Below are 19,263 nucleotides of genomic sequence, written 5' to 3' on the forward strand. Positions count from 1 at the left end.
CTCAACAGTGACAGCACACAGATGGCAATGGCAGAGCCTCACAGATGGTCTAATCTTCAATACAGCCCACTCTGCCCTACACAGATGGTTTTGTCCACCTCCCATATTCAAACCCAAGAGTCCTTCACTAAACTTCCCCCAAGGATCTTAGCACATTGCAGGTAATCAGCACTGCCGAAGGGCCCCAACAATTACAATCCAATGGTTTTAAACAAAAATACATTAATTCTTCACAGTATCTTGGTTTACTTTTTGAATTGTCTTTATTGTAATTGATTTCTACGTGCCGTGCAGACACTGGGTTCGTATACCTTGTCATGGCCAAATTTAAGCACTTTTTAAAGACTTTCAAAGCCAATATTACAATTTCTCCAGTACCATTAACACAGCGGTGTCAAACTAGGTGGGGCGGCACATAATAGAAAAAAAAGAGAGGGGGGAGAGAGAGAGAAAGAGTGAGGGGGAGGGAGAGAAGTTTTTTAAACATAACATTAAAATTTAAACATTTTCAAGTCACCGTACAAACCCAGCATACACCAAATGCTATCACTGTTTGTGTGCGTGACTCTGATATACTGGTGTATGCTGTCAGTCAAACAGCTGGGCGTGCACACACCAGTTCGGTGGCCTTGCGGGTGGGGGCCCGCCCTGAGACTGGGAGGTTGCTAGTTCGAGCCTCAGCGGGTCATACCTAAGACTTATAACATTGCCTCCCTGCTTAGCGCTCGGCATTAGGGTTGGAATTGGGGAGTTTGGTCACCTAATGACTCCCAATACATCAGTTGGGTTCAAATGGACCCATGAGAATCTCATTGTAAGAATGTGGATACCATTAAACTGAAACTGAAACAAGTGAATATGTCCACCAAAACAAACTGCAAAGCACAGGGACAGCTAGAATTTTAGCGGCTCCTTATATTAAAAATAAATTTTTCATTTAAATCGGACTCAGAGAAAAGTCAGAATGGTGCAAAGAAAAGCTGATCACACCACTGGGTGTTCCGTGGATTGTTATCGGGTTCGAGAAGAAAGGCGGCGTTGGAAAATAAATCAATAATTCGGCCGCAGGTCCGGCCTACTGCTACAGCTTTGTAAACATTCTCAAGAGCCAACCCTGCTGAGCCTGTATCTCACCGACCTGGAACTGCAACTCGTTTGTGACTCTTCTACTCTAAACATTATGGAGACGTGGCTTTTCCGAGGATCCCCGGTGCTAGCGGTTACTCTCCACATGACTGAAAGGAGGAGTCCACCATTTTTGTTGTAATAAATATATCTCACCTCATCTCTCATCTCATTAGCTGCACGGCTTATCCCAGCAATCATCGGGCAGTGGGCAAAGGACACCCTGAACTGGTTGCCAGCCAATCGCAGGGCACACGGGGACAGACAACTCACTCGCTCATTCACACCTAGGGACAATTTGGACCGGCCAATTCACCTGAAATGCATGTTTTTGGAATGTGGGAGGAAACCGGAGTGCCCGGAGGAAACCCACGCAAGCACGGGGAGAACATACAAACTCCGCCAAGGAAGTCTGGAGCTGGATTTGAACCCACGCAGGAGGTTCCCATGACTTGAACTGTGCCGCACATGCGCTAACCACTGAGCGTCGGTAAATATATACATATATATATATATATATATATATATATATATATATATATATATAGAGTGCATCCGGAAAGTATTCACAGCGCATTACTTTTTCCACATTTTGTTATGTTACAGCCTCATTCCAAATTGTATTAATTTAATCCCTTATCTCAAAATTCTACACAAAATACTCCATTATGACAATGTGAAAAAGTTTTTTTTTTACTTTTTTTGAATTTATTAAAAATAGAAAACTAAGAAATCACATTTACATAAGTATTCACGGCCATTGCCATGAAGCTCAAAATTGACCTGAGGTGCATCTTTTTTCCACTGATCATCCTTGAGATCTTTCTACAGCTTAATTGGAGTCCACCTGCAGTAAATTCAGTTGATTGGACATGATCTGGAAAGGCACACACCTGTCTATATAAGGTCTCACAGTTGAGTGTGCATGTCAGAGCACAAACACCAAGCATGAAGTCAAAAGAACTGCCTGTAGACCCGCGAGACAGGATTGTCTCTATGCACAAATCTGGGGAAGGATACAGAAAAATTTCTGCTGCTTTGAAGGTCCCAACGAGCACAGTGGCCTCCATTATTCGTAAATGGAAGCCATTTGGAACCACCAGGACTCTTCCTAGAGCTGGCCGGCCTTCTAAACTGAGCGATCGGGGGAGAAGGGCCTTAGTCAGGGAGGTGACCAAGAAGCCGATGGTCACTCTGTCAGAGCTCCAGCATTCCTCTGTGGAGAGAGGAGAGCCTTCCAGAAGGACAACCATCTCTGCAGCAATCAACCAATCAAGCCTGTATGGTATAGTGGCCAGATGAAAGCCACTCCTTAGTAAAAGGAACATGGAAGCCCGTTTGGAATTTGCCAAAAAGCACCTGAATGACTCTCAGACCGTGAGAAACAAAATTCTCTGGTCTGATGAGACAAAGATTGAACTCTTTGGTGTGAATGCCAGGCGCGATGTTTGGAGGAAACCAGGCACCGCTCATCACCAGGCCAATACCATCCCTACAGTGAAGCATGGTGGTGGCAGCATCATGCTGTGGGGATGTTTTTCAGCAGAAGGAACTGGCAGACTAGTCAGGATAGAAGGAAAATGAATATATAGAGATATCCTAGATTGAAAACCTGCTCCAGAGCGCTCTTGACCTCAGGCTGGGGCTAAAGTTCATTTTTCAGCAGGACAACGACCCAAAGCACACAGCCAAGATCTCAAAAGATTGGCTTCAGAACCACTCCGTGAATGTCCTGGAGTGGCCCAGCCAGAGTCCAGACTTGAATCCGATCGAACATCTCTGGAGAGATCTGAAAATGGCTGTGCACAAATGTCTCCCATCCAACCTGATTGAGCTTGAGACTTATTGCAAAGAAGAATGGGCAAAACTGCCTAAAGATAGGTGAGCTAAACTTGTGGGATCATATTCAAAAAGACTTGAGGCTGTATTTGCTGCCAAAGGTGGATCAACAAAGTATTAAGCAAAGGCTGTGAATACTTATGTAAATGTGATTTCTTAGTTTTGTATTTTTAATAAATTCAAAAAAGGAAAAAAAAACTTTTTTACATTGTCATAATGGAGTATTTTGAGTAGAATTTTGAGATAAGAGATTAAATTACAGGGAGTGCAGAATTATTAGGCAAATGAGTATTTTGACCACATCATCCTCTTTATGCATGTTGTTGTTGTGGAAAATAGACTCGCATTTGTAGAATAGAGTTGCATACAGTTAGAAATGTAGAAAAACCTGCTTACGTTGCTTACAGTAGTGAGGGAATGTTGACATCATTCGAGAAGATCCTTGACAAGATAGTCGAGTTTACCAAAATGGGCATGAGACCTACAAGGCCTTTCTTCAAGGACTCTCTGAGCAAACTGAGGCAACAACATGTCCTAATAAGGGTACGAACAACATGTCCGTGTTGATTACTGAGGACTAGGGCCGCCTTTTGGGCTGAAGCTATAAAAGCATTGTTATGTTTGGAGTTCTCTGAGTTCTTTTGGGATGACGAAATAAAAGGCTCCCCCTCATGGCTGGTTCCCGATGTACTTAATTCAATCACGAAAGAAGACTTAAAAGATTATCGAACCTACAATTTCTCCTACATTGTCTTACTCCACGCTGTATAGGCTCGAAAGCCTACTACCAATTAAGCATATCAGGTGATGTGCATCTCTGTAATGAGAAGGGGTGTGGTCTAATGACATCAACAACCTATATCAGGTGTGCATAATTATTAGGCAACTTCCTTTCCTTTGGCAAAATGGGTCAGAAGAGGGACTTGACTGGCTCTGAAAAGTCAAAAATAGTGAGATATCTTGCAGAGGGATGCAGCACTCTTAAAATTGCCAAGCTTCTGAAGCGTGATCATCGAACAATCAAGCGTTACATTCAAAATAGTCAACAGGGTCGCAAGAAGCGTGTAGAAAAACCAAGGCGCAAAATAACTGCCCGGGAACTGAGAAAAGTCAAGCGTACAGCTGCCAAGATGCCACTTGCCACCAGTTTTGCCATATTTCAGAGCTGCAACATCACTGGAGTGCCCAAAAGCACAAGGTGTGCAATACTCAGAGACATGGCCAAGGTAAGAAAGGCTGAAAAACGACCACCACTGAACAAGACACACAAGCTGAAAAGTCAAGACTGGGCCAAGAAAAATCTCAAGACGGATTTTTCTAAGGTTTTATGGACTGATGAAATGAGAGTGAGTCTTGATGGGCCGGATGGATGGGCCCGTGGCTGGATCGGTAAAGGGCAGAGAGCTCCAGTCCGCCTCAGACGCCAGCAAGGTGGAGGTGGGGTACTGGTATGGGCTGGTATCATCAAAGATGAGCTTGTGGGGCCTTTTCGGGTTGAGGATGGACTCAAGCTCAACTCCCAGTCCTACTGCCAGTTTCTGGAAGACACCTTCTTCAAGCAGTGGTACAGGAAGAAGTCCGCATCCTTCAAGAAAAACATGATTTTCATGCAGGACAACGCTCCATCACACGCATCCAAGTACTCCACAGCGTGGCTGGCAAGAAAGGGTCTAAAAGAAGAGAAACTAATGACATGGCCTCCTTGTTCACCTGATCTGAACCCCATAGAGAACCTGTGGTCCCTCATCAAATGTGAGATTTACAAGGAGGGAAAACAGTACACCTCTCTGAACAGTGTCTGGGAGGCTGTGGTTGCTGCTGCACGCAATGTTGATCGTGAACAGATCAAAGCACTGACAGAATCCATGGATGGCAGGCTTTTGAGTGTCCTTGCAAAGAAAGGTGGCTATATTGGTCACTGATTTGTTTTTGTTTTGTTTTTGAATGTCAGAAATGTATATTTGTGAATGTTGAGCTGTTATATTGGTTTCCCTGATGAAAATAAATAATTGAAATGGGTATACATTTGTTTTTTGTTAAGTTGCCTAATAATTATGCACAGTAATAGTCACCTGCACACACAGATATCCTCCTAAAATAGCTAAAACTAAAAAAGCCCCACTCCAACTTCCAAAATATTCAGCTTTGATATTAATGAAACTTTTGGGTTCATTAAGAACATGGTTGTTGTTCAATAATAAAATTAATCCTCAAAAATACAACTTGCCTAATAATTCTGCACACCCTGTAATACAATTTGGAATGAGGCTGTAACATAACAAAATGTGGAAAAAGTGAAGCGCTGTGAATACTTTCCGGATGCACTGTATATATATATATATATATATATATATATATATATATATATATATATATATATATATATATATATATATATATATATATATTTACCGACACTCCCCTACTTACGACCAAAACGGTAGATACAAACATTTTTTTTCGGGATGTCGAAAAATATCTGGACATTGTTGTAAGTTATATTTTTTATTGTGTGCACCTTTTTAAGAGTACAGGACATTACTATAGTACTTATTTCCGCCGCTACCGGCATGTGGCGCTGTGAGAGGTCACCCAGCATCCACCCGGAAGAATAAAAATCTGCTTTTTCTTCCTAGTTCGTGTGTAAATATTTGATATGGTCGATGTCGATCCTATCACCAACCCGCTAAGGACATTTTTATTGTTAAATATCAAGTCAAGTCATATCTCGTGCATCCATTCAATATGGTTGGTGATAAGTGTAAAGAAGGGGCAAGCCGTTTCTTTTGAAATTAAAGTGGAATAAGAAAGCTTGATGCAGTTGAGAAAATGGTCAGAACGCTTTGTTTCGGGCACTTTTTACCACGGAGGAGGACCACTTTAAGCGCATTTTCCAAAAGTAAGTTAAACTTAAATCAATTCATCTTTATGGAGCATATTATTTTATAAAATGTTTATTTTTCAGTACAAAACAATACAGGTTACTTATACAAGCCTTAAACATACTTATATAAACCTTAAACATACAAAATATAGCACTAAGGCAACTTACGAGCAAATTCAACTTACGAACAATCATCCGATTCTATCTCGTTCATAAGTAGGGCAACTTCAGTATTGTGTAATGACGATAAAGATAATTTATTCAACTGCATTTCTGTGTTCTTATTTGTTGATCAATAGTTGTTATTTTGTTCCAGTTCCATCTATTATGTGTTACTGATACCTAATAAATGTTTCTACTTTGTGCGTTTTGACTATCATAGGACTTTTTGGGGAACACATCAGCGACAGACAAGTATCTTCTGTACTTGGATATTACAAACGGAGTGGCCATTTTATTGTTACTTACAGATGATGTAATAATCCTTTCCCCTGGAGAATTCCAAGCCCCACAGGTTGGGGCTGAACTCCTGAAATTTAAGGGTAAATTTGACATCCTGGTCCGGTTTCACACAGTTGAGGAGTGGCGTGTCAGCCTTGGTAATGGTGCAGCTCTCCAGCTGCTCCCTGGGCACCATGTACACTTTATAATACTCAATTCCATCATCGACCCCTCCGTCCAGTCGGGGGCACACAATGTCCAGTTTATCCCCAACCTGGGGGTAGAGTACCACACCTTGTCCAGGCACAAATCTGAAAACAGAAAGAAAAAACTGCACCTTAGAAGCTGTAAAATCATCAACATAATAATCAAAAACAAGTCTCAGTTATCAAACAGATGACGGATATAATGTCATATTTTAGGGCTGCAACAACCAATCTATAAGATTCATTTAAATCGATTATTAAAAGTGTTGGCAAATAATTAGAACACCGATTTGTTATATCACTTGATTAAGTATGTTAAATCAATGCAAATAAAAAGTGCACACAATTTCGTTGTGACACTAAGAGTTGTAGCACCACCTTGGTCCGACAGAGGGCGCCAAGACTGTTTTTATAAAAAAATTGATCTAATTTTTTTTTCAACATTCTTTTGAAGTTTTAACTTTGTTATGTTTGACTGTCAAAGTTAACTTTTTTTCAAGCAAACAGAAAGTGCTGGAGAAGTACACAGAGAGAAAAACATCTGAAAACAAGTGATTATTATAAATACAGTCCAAAGAAAAATAATAATAAGTAAATGTTTAACTCTACACAAGGGGCAGATTCTTGAGACTATTATGTAAAATTGTCATATCGGGAATGTCATATGTCATATCATATTTAAAGATACAACAAACAAAAAACTAATTTGTTGACAAACATTGAAAGTGGGTTTATATTTATTGTGTATTATTTGTGGATAATTGTTTTTTGCCACACATAAAATGTATTACTCTTTCTTTTTTGTTATGTATCATAAGTCCAAATATAATATGATCTTTGGACAAGGTGGTAGGAAAGAGTATCTTAAATATTTGCTGGTGTATAGCATATATTTGTATGTATTTTTGTTTATCCATCCATCCATTATCTGCACCGCTTATTCTCAGTAGGGTTGCGGGGGTGCTGGAGCCCATCCCAGCTATCTTCAGGCAGTGGGCAGGGGTATCCTGAACTGGTTGCCAGCCAGTCGCAGGGCACACAGAGACGGACAACTCACTCATTCACACCTGGGGACAATTTGTACCGGCCAATTAACCTGACATGCATGTTTTTGGAATTTGGGAGGAAACCCACGCAAGCACGGGGAGAACATGCAAACTCCACACAGGATATTCGATCTCATGACCTCAGAATTGTGCCACACACGCACTAACCAAGACTTTAACGTGTAACATGGCGAAGACCAAAGAGCTGTCCAAAGACACCAGAGACAAAATTGTACACCTCCACAAGGCTGGAAAGAGCTACTAAGCATGCCAAGCAGCTTGGTGAAAAAAGGTCCACTGTTGGGGCTAAACATGACGGTCAATCTCAATCCAAGTGGAGCCCCATGCAAGATATCACCTTGTGGGGTCTCATTGTTTCTAATAAAGGTGAGGAATCAGCCCTGAACTACATGACAGGAGTTGGTCAATGACCTGAAAATAGCTGGGACCGTTTCCAATGTTACTGTAGGTAATACACTAAGAGGTCATAGTTTGAAATCATGCATGGTACGAAAAGTTCCCCTGCTTAAACCGGCACCGTCTTAAGTTTGCATAAGACCATTTGGATGATTCAGAGTCAAGTCAAGTCACATTTATTTATATAGCCCTAAATCACAAAAATGTCTCAAAGGACTGCACAGGATTATAATTACACAATTACCTGATCTTAAACCAACATGCGGGCAAGGAACTCAAAACCTCAGCGTGAGGAAAAAGAGAAACCCTGAGAAGGGACCTCACAAGTGGTAATCCCCCTTTCCGCATGACCAGGGTGAATTAGATTTAGCATTACAGTACACAAACATAGTAAACACTAAGTAACATGTTGAAAATGCGTTCGGAAAGCGCATGACAGCAACGACACCCCCAGCCTGCAAACTAGTCCAGAAAGTATATGACGGCCACGACACAGCTTCCCATCTCTGCCAGCTGGTAAATGCAGGCGATGACCTGCTACAGGTCAGCCGCTGGTACGCTGACTCATCTCAGATCGTCCTTCTTCGTATCACCACCAGGTAGGCAGTCGGAAAAACACAGGACAAAACAAAATATGAGGTGGGCATCAATCATAAGCTTTGGAATAGAAGTGTGTCTTAAGTCTTGATTTAAAAACTTCCATTGAGGTAGCAGATCTTATCTCCGGAGGCAGGGCATACAGAGGAGTCATTGGAGAAAGTTTTGTGGTCAGGTGAAACCAAAAAAGAACTTATTGGTAATAATTCCACTAAATGTGTTTGGAGGAAGAAGGATGAATAGTAAAATAGTAAAATGGGGGTGGTAGCATCATGCTTTGGGTGTGTTTTTCTGCACATGGGACAGGACTATGGCACTACATTAAAGACAGATTGACTGGGAATGTGTATTGTGAGATTTTGGGGAACAACCTCCTTCCGTTAGTCAGAACATTGAAAATGGGTCGTGGCTGGGTCTTCCAATACGACAACGACTTAAAGCACACAGCAGGGAAAACGAATGAGTGGCTCCGTGTGAAGCATATCAAGGTTCTAGCATGGCCCAGCCAGTCTCCAGACCTGAACCCAATCGTAAATCTTTGGAGGAAGCTCAAACTTTGTGTTTCTCAGCGACAGCCCAGGAACCTGACTGATCTAGAGAAGATCTGTGTGGAGGAGTGGGCCAAGATCCATCCTGCAGTGTGTGCAAACCTGGTGAAAAACTTCAGGGAACGTTTGACCTCTGTGATAGCAAACAAAGGCTACTGTACCAAATATTAACATTCATTAGCTGAGGTGTTCAAATACTTATTTGCAGCTATATCACACAAATAAATCGTTAAAAAAATCATTCATTGTGATTTCTGGATTTCTCTCACAATGGACATGCACCTCCGATTAAAATTTCAGACCCCTCCATAATTTCTAAGTTGGATAAATAGCAAAATAGCAGGGTGTTAAAATACTTATTTTCTTCACTGTATACTACAAACAATTTCTTATGGTATTGCTTCAAAAATACTGCGGCGCAGTGGTTAGCGCGTTTGCGGCACAGTTCTGAGGTCGTGGGAACCTCTTGCATGGGTTCAACTCTAGCTACCGGCCTTACTGTGTGGAGTTTGTATGTTCTCCCCGTGCTTGCGTGGGTTTCCTCCGGACACTCCGGTTTTCTCCCACATTGCAAAGACATGCATTTCAGGTGAATTGGCCAGTCCAAATTGTCCTTAGGTGTGACTGAGCGAGTGAGTTGTCTGTCCCCTTGTGCCCTGCAATTGGCTGGCAACCAGTTCAGGGTGTCCCCTGCCCACTGCCCGGAGATGGCTGGAATGGGCTCCAGCCCCCCCGCGACCCTAATAAGGATAAGCGGTACAGCTGATGAGATGAGATACTGTAAAAATACATAAAATGGAAATACAAGAATAGTAAAAACTGAATATCAAATGAAGTGCTTAAAACAAGGAACAAATATGTTACATTGCTTGAATTGAGAGTGTTTCAAAACCAATTTAATGAGACTAATCTTATTAAAAGAACTATAATATATAGATGTCTTCATGTATATCCAATCATAAATTTAAAAAAAGGGATATGTATCAAGAACTGGCCAGTTGGCTTCATTTTTGAACCCAACTCAGCCCCCCCTTCCAAAAAGTTGCCCACCTCTGCTATTAGACAATAGCTTGTTTTACTATTTTTGAGGACAACATTAAACCGACGCGAGTTAAAATTTATCCTCTGTTCATGAAAAAACATATGTTGCCTCCGACATGTTTTCAGTCGTGCGGATGAACAGATTTGCTCATACCGTCATTGCACAGAATGAGATTCATTACGCATAATGAAATTCAGCATGTATAGGAGATAACATCACTGACATCATTGCATGTCGTATTGTTAAATCCAGAAAAAGGCTATATCAGGTTTCAAATGAAAAACCATAAGCTTATATTTTTCATCGTAGACCGAAGCTGAAGATAGACGTGTGCCGTGGCTGGTGTCTTTACATTATTTATTTTAAAAAGCACAAGCACAATATTTATGTTTGTTTATATTTTGACACTTCAAAGTGTGTTGGGTCAAAAATGTAAAGTATGTACATTGTGAATGACAGGTGGATAAAGTAAAGATTTAGTCTAAAAAATTCTAATGTATTTCAGCAGTGTTTATTTCAATATGCATTTAACTTTAGTGTATTTGCAAGTCTTCTTCCTTTGTCTTTTTTGTTAGTTTTCAATTTATAGCTTGCATTGAGTTTTTAAAATTTTCCATACAAAACTAAAATAAAATCCCACCCTATAGAAACTCAAAACAGAGAGGAAAAAGAGCAGTTTAACATAATTTGTGGGAATAAAAAAAGCAATATACTAGAGTTGTGGTGCAATTAGAGGTAAGGGGCAGAGTCGTAAAAAATCACTCTTCTTTTTTCTTCCTCACAAATAGAATATGAAAACTTGTGATTGCTTCGGGCTCGGCCCCTCAAATCAAGGTAATTTGTGGGGCTCTGGCTGGGCCAGGCTTTTAAACCCGCGGGTGAAGCATGATTATTTTTTAGGCCTGATCTTGCTTTTAAGTACTATGCACTACAAATATGGAAGCTTTCACAAATTCTGGTTAGGATTCAAAGTTACTGAAGTCATCCCATCGCTCGTTAGTCACAATAAACCCTTTTTAATTTTCCTAACATTTTTGCACAGGTTACAGTGTCCATCATCAGTGTTTTCCAAGTACAAATTGCTGGGCTACCTGGGAGCTTCCAATGTCTCAAAATTGCCTGAGCACAGGTCACGAGTCCAGTTTTAAGTGATTTGTAAGGCTGGGGTGCGACTTATCTTATATGTGAAATTATGAACACAATATGTTGGGTCTTTTACCAAACACCTCTGAATAAAACACACAAAGAGAGACAAGTGACATTAATATTTTCTCATGAGATGTTTCAAAGTCAAAGCCTGATTCACATCTGACCACCACTGCAAGAGCTCCTCTATTTTATTACAAACAATAAGTCACAGGGTTGATAGCAAGAGGACACCATCATAAAACAAGAAACATTAAACAGACCAGAGAAAAATAAACATGACAATGCTTCTCTTCTCAGGCGAATGGTTGAGTGGTTCAAAAGGTGATAAAACTCTTTGAAGTAAGGAAAACATTTTACTCAACTGTAAGAACCTTATATAATTAAGACATTTATAATTCCAATTCTAATTCTAACATTGTAATAAATGAATAATAAATGTATTTACAATTATCCCATTATTATATTATACCATTGAGTTTTAATTTTTTTTACCAGTACTGTACAGACACTCCCCTACTCACGAACATTCGACTTACGAATACAATTTTTTTTTTTGGGGGGATTTCAAAAAATGTTCGGACATTGCTGTAAGTTAGATTTTGTATTGTGTGCACCCTTGTACCGAGTACAGGACATCACTGTAGTGCTTATTTCTGCCACTACCGTGTGATGGCGCTCTGAATGGTAACCCAGCATCCAGCCCGAAGAAGAAATCTGCTTCCTCTTCCCAGTTCATCATACTGTACTATATCCCCTCCACGAACGACAACGTTTCGAACATCGAATCTCTTGCATCCATCCAAATATGGTAGGTGAAAAGTGAAATGCTTTGACAGACAGAAGGGTGGAAGTGTAAAAAAGAGGCAAGCTATTTTGTCTGAGACAAAGGGCGATAATAAGGAAGATTGATGCGGGAGTGAAAATGGTGGACGTTGCAGATGATTTCAACATGAATCGTTTAGCCATCGGTATCATCTACAAAAACAGAGATCATATTATGCATCACGTGAAAGGTGCAGTGCCGATGCAATCGACCATCATTAACAAGAGAAGAAGGAAAATCTTAGATGAGAGGGAGAAACTTCTTACCATTCGGCTCGAGGATCAGCAGCAGCGGGGCATTCCTCTGAGCCCTATGCACATTCAGGAGAAGGCCTTGTTTATGTTTGAGGATCTCAAGGCCAAGGCTGGGAAAAGTGTTTCTCGAACAAACGTTGTCTGCCAGCCACGGGTGGTTTTCCCGTTTCAAGAAGGCTATGTGGCCATGTACGGAGAGGCAACATCTGTGGACAAAGAGGCTGCATAGCGATTCCCCCAAGTGTTTGCTGAAATCATTGAAGAGGGCAGCTATTTGGCTAAGCAGGTCTTCAATGTCGACAAAATGCGTCTTTCTTGGAATAAAATGCCAGACAAGGAAATTCTCAGCAATCAAGTGAGAAATTTAAGCTTAACCTGGAGTAGGAGGACTTTGAGGAATTGCTTGATTCCAATGAGGAGGAATTGAGTAACCGAGACCTCATGGAGCTGGAGGCTCAGCAATGTGTCGAGGAGGAGGAGGAGGAGGAGCAGGAGCAGGACAAAACGTCTATCCCCATGACGAAATTCGACACAAAACTCTTCGCCGAGGGGTTTTCGCCCATAGAAATAGCCATTGCACTATTCGAGCAGCAACACCCAAATGTTGAACGTTGCACAAAGGTCGAAAATTGAATGAATGATGCCATACAATAATACAGCATAATTTGTGACGAGAAGAAGAAAACAAGTGTGCAGTCATCGTTGGATTGCTTTTTTCCGGCCACCTGCTACCACACTCTCCAAGGGAGATACAGAGCAACCCTCATATTCTCGTTTCGGAGAAGGAAACTATTGAAGCCCATCTTCCAAAAGTAAGATAAATTAAATTATTTTACTAACTGTTATACTGTATACTTATTTTTATTTATTCACACATTAAAAATACTTATATGAACCTTACACATATTTTTATAAGCCTCAAAAATAAATTCCATGCAGAATATAGCACTTGTGCAACTTACGAACAAATTCGACTTACGAACGAGATTCCGGAACGTATCTCATGGGGGGGCGTCTGTATCTATTTTCACAAGCTATTTTTACACTAAATCGCAAGAGGGCACTCTAGGCCAGTGTTTATATTTGCAACCTAGACCGCGACGTAAAAGCGGGAGAAAGAAGCCATTGTTTAGAACCGGGACCTATCGAGAGTTGTTTACCATAAAAAGTGACACCAAGGATAAGGATTTGATCAGATTAGTGATTTAGAGTGAAGATGATAGTTCTGTAAGCATCTTCTTTTTTGTCTGAGTGGTCTGAATAACTGTTAGTATCTTACGTTGTTACTGACGAGCGTGTCTAAGATGTGTACGTACATGTAACTCTACTATACTGTGTTCTCTAGTTTATTTTCATTTTAAATTGCCTTTCAACATAGTGTTGGATTTTATCCTCCCAATAATGTTACTTATACTCGAGGTACTAATTATAAATGTTTTTTCCTTCTTTATTAAAACATTTTCTGGCTGGTGCGACTTATAGTACGGAGAGACTTATAGTCCGTAAAACACAGCTGCCATGTTGTTGACAAAAATCAAAAATAGAATAGTCGACAATAAAATTGATTGTCGCCAGACATATTTCCAACAGGGAGAGACATCTCTACATGATTATCATCTCGGCCAGGAGTCGCACATGTGCGATAGTCAGTTGTATAATAGAAATGGTGGCGTCAACTATGCGCACCAGAACCTTTGGAGCATTTTGAATAACAGATCTTTATGCTCTCCTGAATATTTTTCTGCAATCACATGCCTACAAAAGAGTAAAGCGTGGGCATCTAAGCTAAATAACAGCTGGGACGATTGCATGCCTAGTTCCAGGTCAAATTTGATCACGATCTGAAAAACTACCATAAAATTAAGACTATTAAGCACACCTGGTTATAAGCCGTATGTGCCCACATTGAAACATGAGATACAGTGGCTTAAGAATCTATTTGGCCCTCTTGAACCTTGTGACCTTTTGCCATTTTTCAGGCTTCAAACAAAGATATAAAACTGTAATTTCTTGTGAAGAATCAACAATAAGTGGGAAACAATCATAGATAGATAGATAGATAGATAGATAGATAGATAGATAGATAGATAGATAGATAGATAGATAGATAGATAGATAGATAGATAGATAGATAGATAGATAGATAGATAGATAGATAGATACTTTATTCATCCCCGAAGGGAAATTCACATTTCCAGCAGCATCCCTGAGCTGAGAACAATACAATAATAAAGCAAAAAGAATACAATATACAAATACCCAGTGTGACGTGCAAATGCCCACTGTAGCGTGTTATATAGAATAACTAAATAGTGCTACACAGAATACATATTGCAATAAGATTCGGTAATATGCAATGTAGGTGGTGTGGTTTACTGTCGGCTTTTACTCTGCCGGGTAGAGTTAAAGAGCCTCATGGCATGAGGAAGAAAAGACCTCTTCAGTCTGTCCGTAGTACAAGACAGTGACAGCAGTCTGTCGCTGAAACTGCTCTTCTGTCTGGAGATAATGCTGTGTAGTGGATGCGATGGATTGTCCATGATTGACCGCAGCTTTTCCAGTGCCCGTCTCTCAGCTACTGTTGTTAGGCTGTCCATCTCTTTGCCCACAACAGAGCTCACTTTCCTAGCCAGTTTATTGAGACGAGAGGCATCCTTCTTCTTGACGCTGCCTCCCCAACACGCTGTCGCATAGAAGAGGGCGCTTGCCACTACTGTCTCATAGAATATTTTCAGGAGCTTTTTGCAGATTTTGAAGGAGGCCAGCCTTCTGAGGAAGTAAAGTCGGCTTTGCCCTTTCCTACATAGAGCCTCTGTGTTGGCAGTCCAGTCCAGTTTGTTGTCCAGCTGCACACCCAGGTATTTGTAGGTCTGGATAAATTCTACACATTCTCCTTTGATGGTTACAGGAACCGGGGGAGTTCTGGTTCTCCTGAAGTCCACCACCATCTCCCTGGTCTTGGTGGTGTTCAGGTGCAGGTGGTTTGCGTCGCTCCATCGGACAAAGTCCTGAATCAATTTCCTGTACTCCTCCTCCTGCCCATTTCTGATACATCTCACGATCGCAGTGTCGTCGGCAAACTTTTGCACATGGCAGGACTCAGAGTTGTACTTAAAGTCCGATGTATATAGAGTGAATAGGAACGGAGAGAGCACGGTCCTCTGCGGAGATCCTGTGCTGCTAACCACAGTGTCCGATGTACAGCCCCCCTGTTTCACGTACTGGGGTCTGCCTGTCAGGTAGTCAGTAATCCATTCTACAAGGTGTGAGCTAACTCCCATCTCCGTCAGTTTCCTACTCAGTAGCAGAGGCTGTATGGTATTGAAGGCACTGGAGAAGTCCAAAAATGTAATCCTCACAGCCCCCTTAGCCCTATCCAGGTGAGAGAGGGATCGGTGTAACATGTATACTATAGCATCCTCCACTCCCACCTTCTCATGGTAAGCAAATTGCAGTGGGTCGATGGTGTGACGGACCTGTAGCCTCAGGTGGTGCAGCAGCAACCGCTCCATGGTTTTCATCACATGTGATGTCAGGGCGACCGGCCTGAAGTCGTTGAGTTCCTCAGGTCTTGATTTCTCTGGGACTGGGATGATGCAGGATGAGGGACCCTCTCCTGTTCAAGGCTCAGGTTGAAGATGCGCTGTAGAGGGTCTCCCAGCTCAGACGCACAGGCTTTCAGCAGTCGGGGGGATACTCCATCTGGACCAGCTGCCTTGCTGGTTCGCAGCCTTCTCAGCTCTCCACACACCTGGGCTGCAGTTATTTTTAGTGGGGGGTTGTCTTGCTAGTGTCCAGAGGGGGAGGGGGAAGGACAGCTGCAGTACTCAGGGTTGAGGATGAGGCGGCGTGGTCAAACCTGTTGAAAAAGTTGTTCAACTGGTTGACTCGCCCCACATCTATATCCACAGCCACACCCTGCTTGGTGCTGCAGCCAGTAATTGTTTTCATCCCTTCCCACACCTCCTTCATGTTGTTGTTCTGCAGCTTTTTCTCCAACTTCCTCCTGTACTGCTCCTTCCCTTTCCGGAGCTGGACTTTGAGCTCCTTCTGTACTCGTTTTAACTCCTGCTGATCACCATTTTTAAAGGCCCTCTTCTTTTGGTTCAGAAGGCACTTGATGTCGCTCGGGATCCAGGGCTTGTTGTCAGCATAGCAGCGTACAGTCTTTATAGGAACAACATTGTCCATGCAGAAGTTAATGTAGTCAGTAGTGCAGTTTGCCATCTCCTCAATGTCCCCACTGCTGGACCCTAGCAGGACATCCCAGTCCGTACGTCCAAAGCAGTCTCTCAGAGCCTGCTCTGCCTCGGTGGACCATTTTCTAAAAGAGCGTGTGGTTGTTGGTAGCCTCCTCACTTTTGGTTTGTACTGTGGTTTAAGCAGAATGAGGTTGTGGTCTCCTTTTCCAAGGGCAGGCAGTGGTTTTGCACTGTATGCATTTTTGATATTTGCATACAGAAGGTCAATAGTCCTATTTCCCCTGGTCTTGCAGTCCACATACTGGACGAAAGAGGGCAGTGTCTTATCAAGAGTCACGTGGTTGAAGTCCCCAGAGATTAACATTGCAGCCTCCGGGTGTTGTGTTTGTAGTTTTGCCACCGCGGAGTGGATGATGTCACACGCTACTTCCGCATCAGCGCGCGGTGGGATGTAAACAATGACAGCAATGGCGTGTCCGAACTCTCTGGGCATGTAATAGGGACGCAGACTTACGGCCAAAAGGTCGACATCACGGCAGCAGATAGAAAGCTATGTTTTTACATGCCCGGGGTTACACCACCTCGTGTTCACGTAGATAGCCAGTCCCCCTCCTTTGCGCTTCCCACTGACTTTTGTGCCTCTGTCAGCCCGAACAGCGCAGAAGCCGTTTAGCGCGATGTTAGCGTCCGGGATGCTAGACGTGAGCCACGTTTCCGTAAAGCAAAGCAAGCTGCACTCCCTGTATGCTTTGATGTCTTTCACAAGTACAGCCAGTTCGTCAATCTTATTTGGTAGGGAGTTGACATTCCCCATGATTATCGACGGTACCGTGGGCTTATATCGCCACTTCGCCGCTAGCCGCTTAGCCTTTACCTTAGTACCGGCTCTGCAACCCCGGTAGGGTCGCCTCACCTCGTTAGGTAAAAGGGGGACCGCGCCGGCTCGAGAATTCTTCAGGTCGAGGAGTAGATTTCTTGAATATACGTATTTTTGAGCGTTAAAACCCATATCCATAGGATAGAAAGTAATCCAAAGTGCTACAAGTTCCCTTGTAGCTTTTGCTTTATGTTTTGGATCATTGTCTTGAAGGAAGACAAATCTCCGTCCCAGTCTCAGGTCTTTTGCTGACTCCATCAGGTTTTTTTCCAGAATGGTCCTGTATTTGCCTCCATCCATCTTCCCATCAATTTTAACCAACTTTCCTGTCCCTGCTGAAGAAAATCAGGCCCAAACCATTATGCTGCCACCACCATGTTTGACTGTGGGGATGGTGTATTGAGTGTGATAAGCTGTGCTGCTTTTACGCCAAACATAACGTCTTTCAACATGGCCAAAAAGTTCAATTTTGGTCTCATCTGACCAGAGCACCTTCTTCCACATGTTTTGTGTGTCTCCCAGGTGGCTTGTGGCAAACTTTAAACAACACTTTTTATGGATATCTTTAAGAAGTGGCTTCCTTCTTGCCACTCTTCTATAAAGGCCAGATTTGTGCACTATAAGACTGATTGTTGTCCTATGGACAGATTCTCCCACCTCAGCTGTAGACCTCTGCAGTTCATCCAGAGTGATCATGGGCCCCTTGGCTGCACCGCTGATCAGTTTTTTCCTTGTATGAGCTGAAAGTTTAGGAGGACGGCCCGATCTTGGTAGATTTGCAGTGGTCCGATACTTCTTCCATTTCAATTTTATTGCTTGCACAGTGCTCCTTGTGATGTTTAAAACTTGGGAAATCTTTTTGTATCCAAATCCAGATTTAAACTTCTCCACAACAGTATCTCTCACCTGCCTGGTGTGGTCCTCGTTCTTCATGATGCTCTCTGCGCTTTAAACAGACCTCTGAGACTACCACAGTGCAGGTGCATTCATACAAAGACTTGATTACACACAGGTTGATTCAATTTATCATCGTTAGTCATTTAGATCAACATTGATTCATTCAGAGAGCCTTACTGAACTTCTGGACAGAGTTTGCTGCACTGAAAGTAAAGGGGCTGAATAATTTTGCAAACCCACTTTTTCGGTTTTTATTTGTTAAAAAAGTTTAAATTATCCAATAAAGTGTGTTCCACTTCATGATTGTGTCCTAGTTATTGTTGATGCTTCCCAATAAATTAGTTTTATATCTTGATGTTTGAAATCTGAAATGTGGCAAGAGGTCACAAAGTTTAATGGGGCCTAATAGTTTCGCAAGCCACTGTATTTCCGAAGAAAAACAGTACACAGAAAAAGTTTTGATAATACATGGTACATTAACCCCTTAACATTAAGTGGGCCACCGGACCTTTGATAAACAAATACGTGTCTCTTCGATGTCACCATTCACTGAAATACATCATGCCAGATATTATTGGAAAGCTTAAATTCTTGGGATTCGAGATATGATTACCTCCTCCTCTTCCTCATGTCCACTATCATCTCCTTTTTCTTGTCCTTATTGAGGTTGAGGTTGTTGTCCTCGCAACATGTCACCAGACTCGCCACTTCCCTCCTATAGGCAGCTTCGTCCCCCTCAGTGATGAAAAAGTTGCGGCTTATAGTCCGAATTTTATGGTAAACATTTTAATGTTCACATTTTCTAAAGGCATCTCAAAGTGTTTCCAAAAGTGGGCATTTTGAGACAGCCATTTAAAAGCCCTAAAAACTTTGCAACCGTGAGTTTTACTTTGCCAATTTTTAATTGTTCTAAAAA

The 19,263-nt window shown here is 42.0% G+C and overlaps 1 protein-coding gene across 1 annotated transcript in view; it reads right to left on the bottom strand.

Moving 5' to 3' along the window:
• Positions 1-19,263, bottom strand: part of efnb2a (ephrin-B2a) — an 82,217-nt gene that overhangs the window by 37,796 nt on the left and 25,158 nt on the right. The window contains exon 2 of the mRNA XM_088352969.1: positions 6,317-6,600. Within this exon, the coding sequence (XP_088209095.1) occupies positions 6,317-6,600 (284 nt within the window). The remainder of the gene's footprint in view (positions 1-6,316; positions 6,601-19,263) is intronic.

Source organism: Urocampus carinirostris, chromosome 14 (genome assembly GCF_059441175.1).
Source record: "Urocampus carinirostris isolate Australia breed hairy pipefish chromosome 14, RoL_Ucar_1.0, whole genome shotgun sequence".
Classification (NCBI taxonomy): Eukaryota; Metazoa; Chordata; class Actinopteri; order Syngnathiformes; family Syngnathidae; genus Urocampus; species Urocampus carinirostris.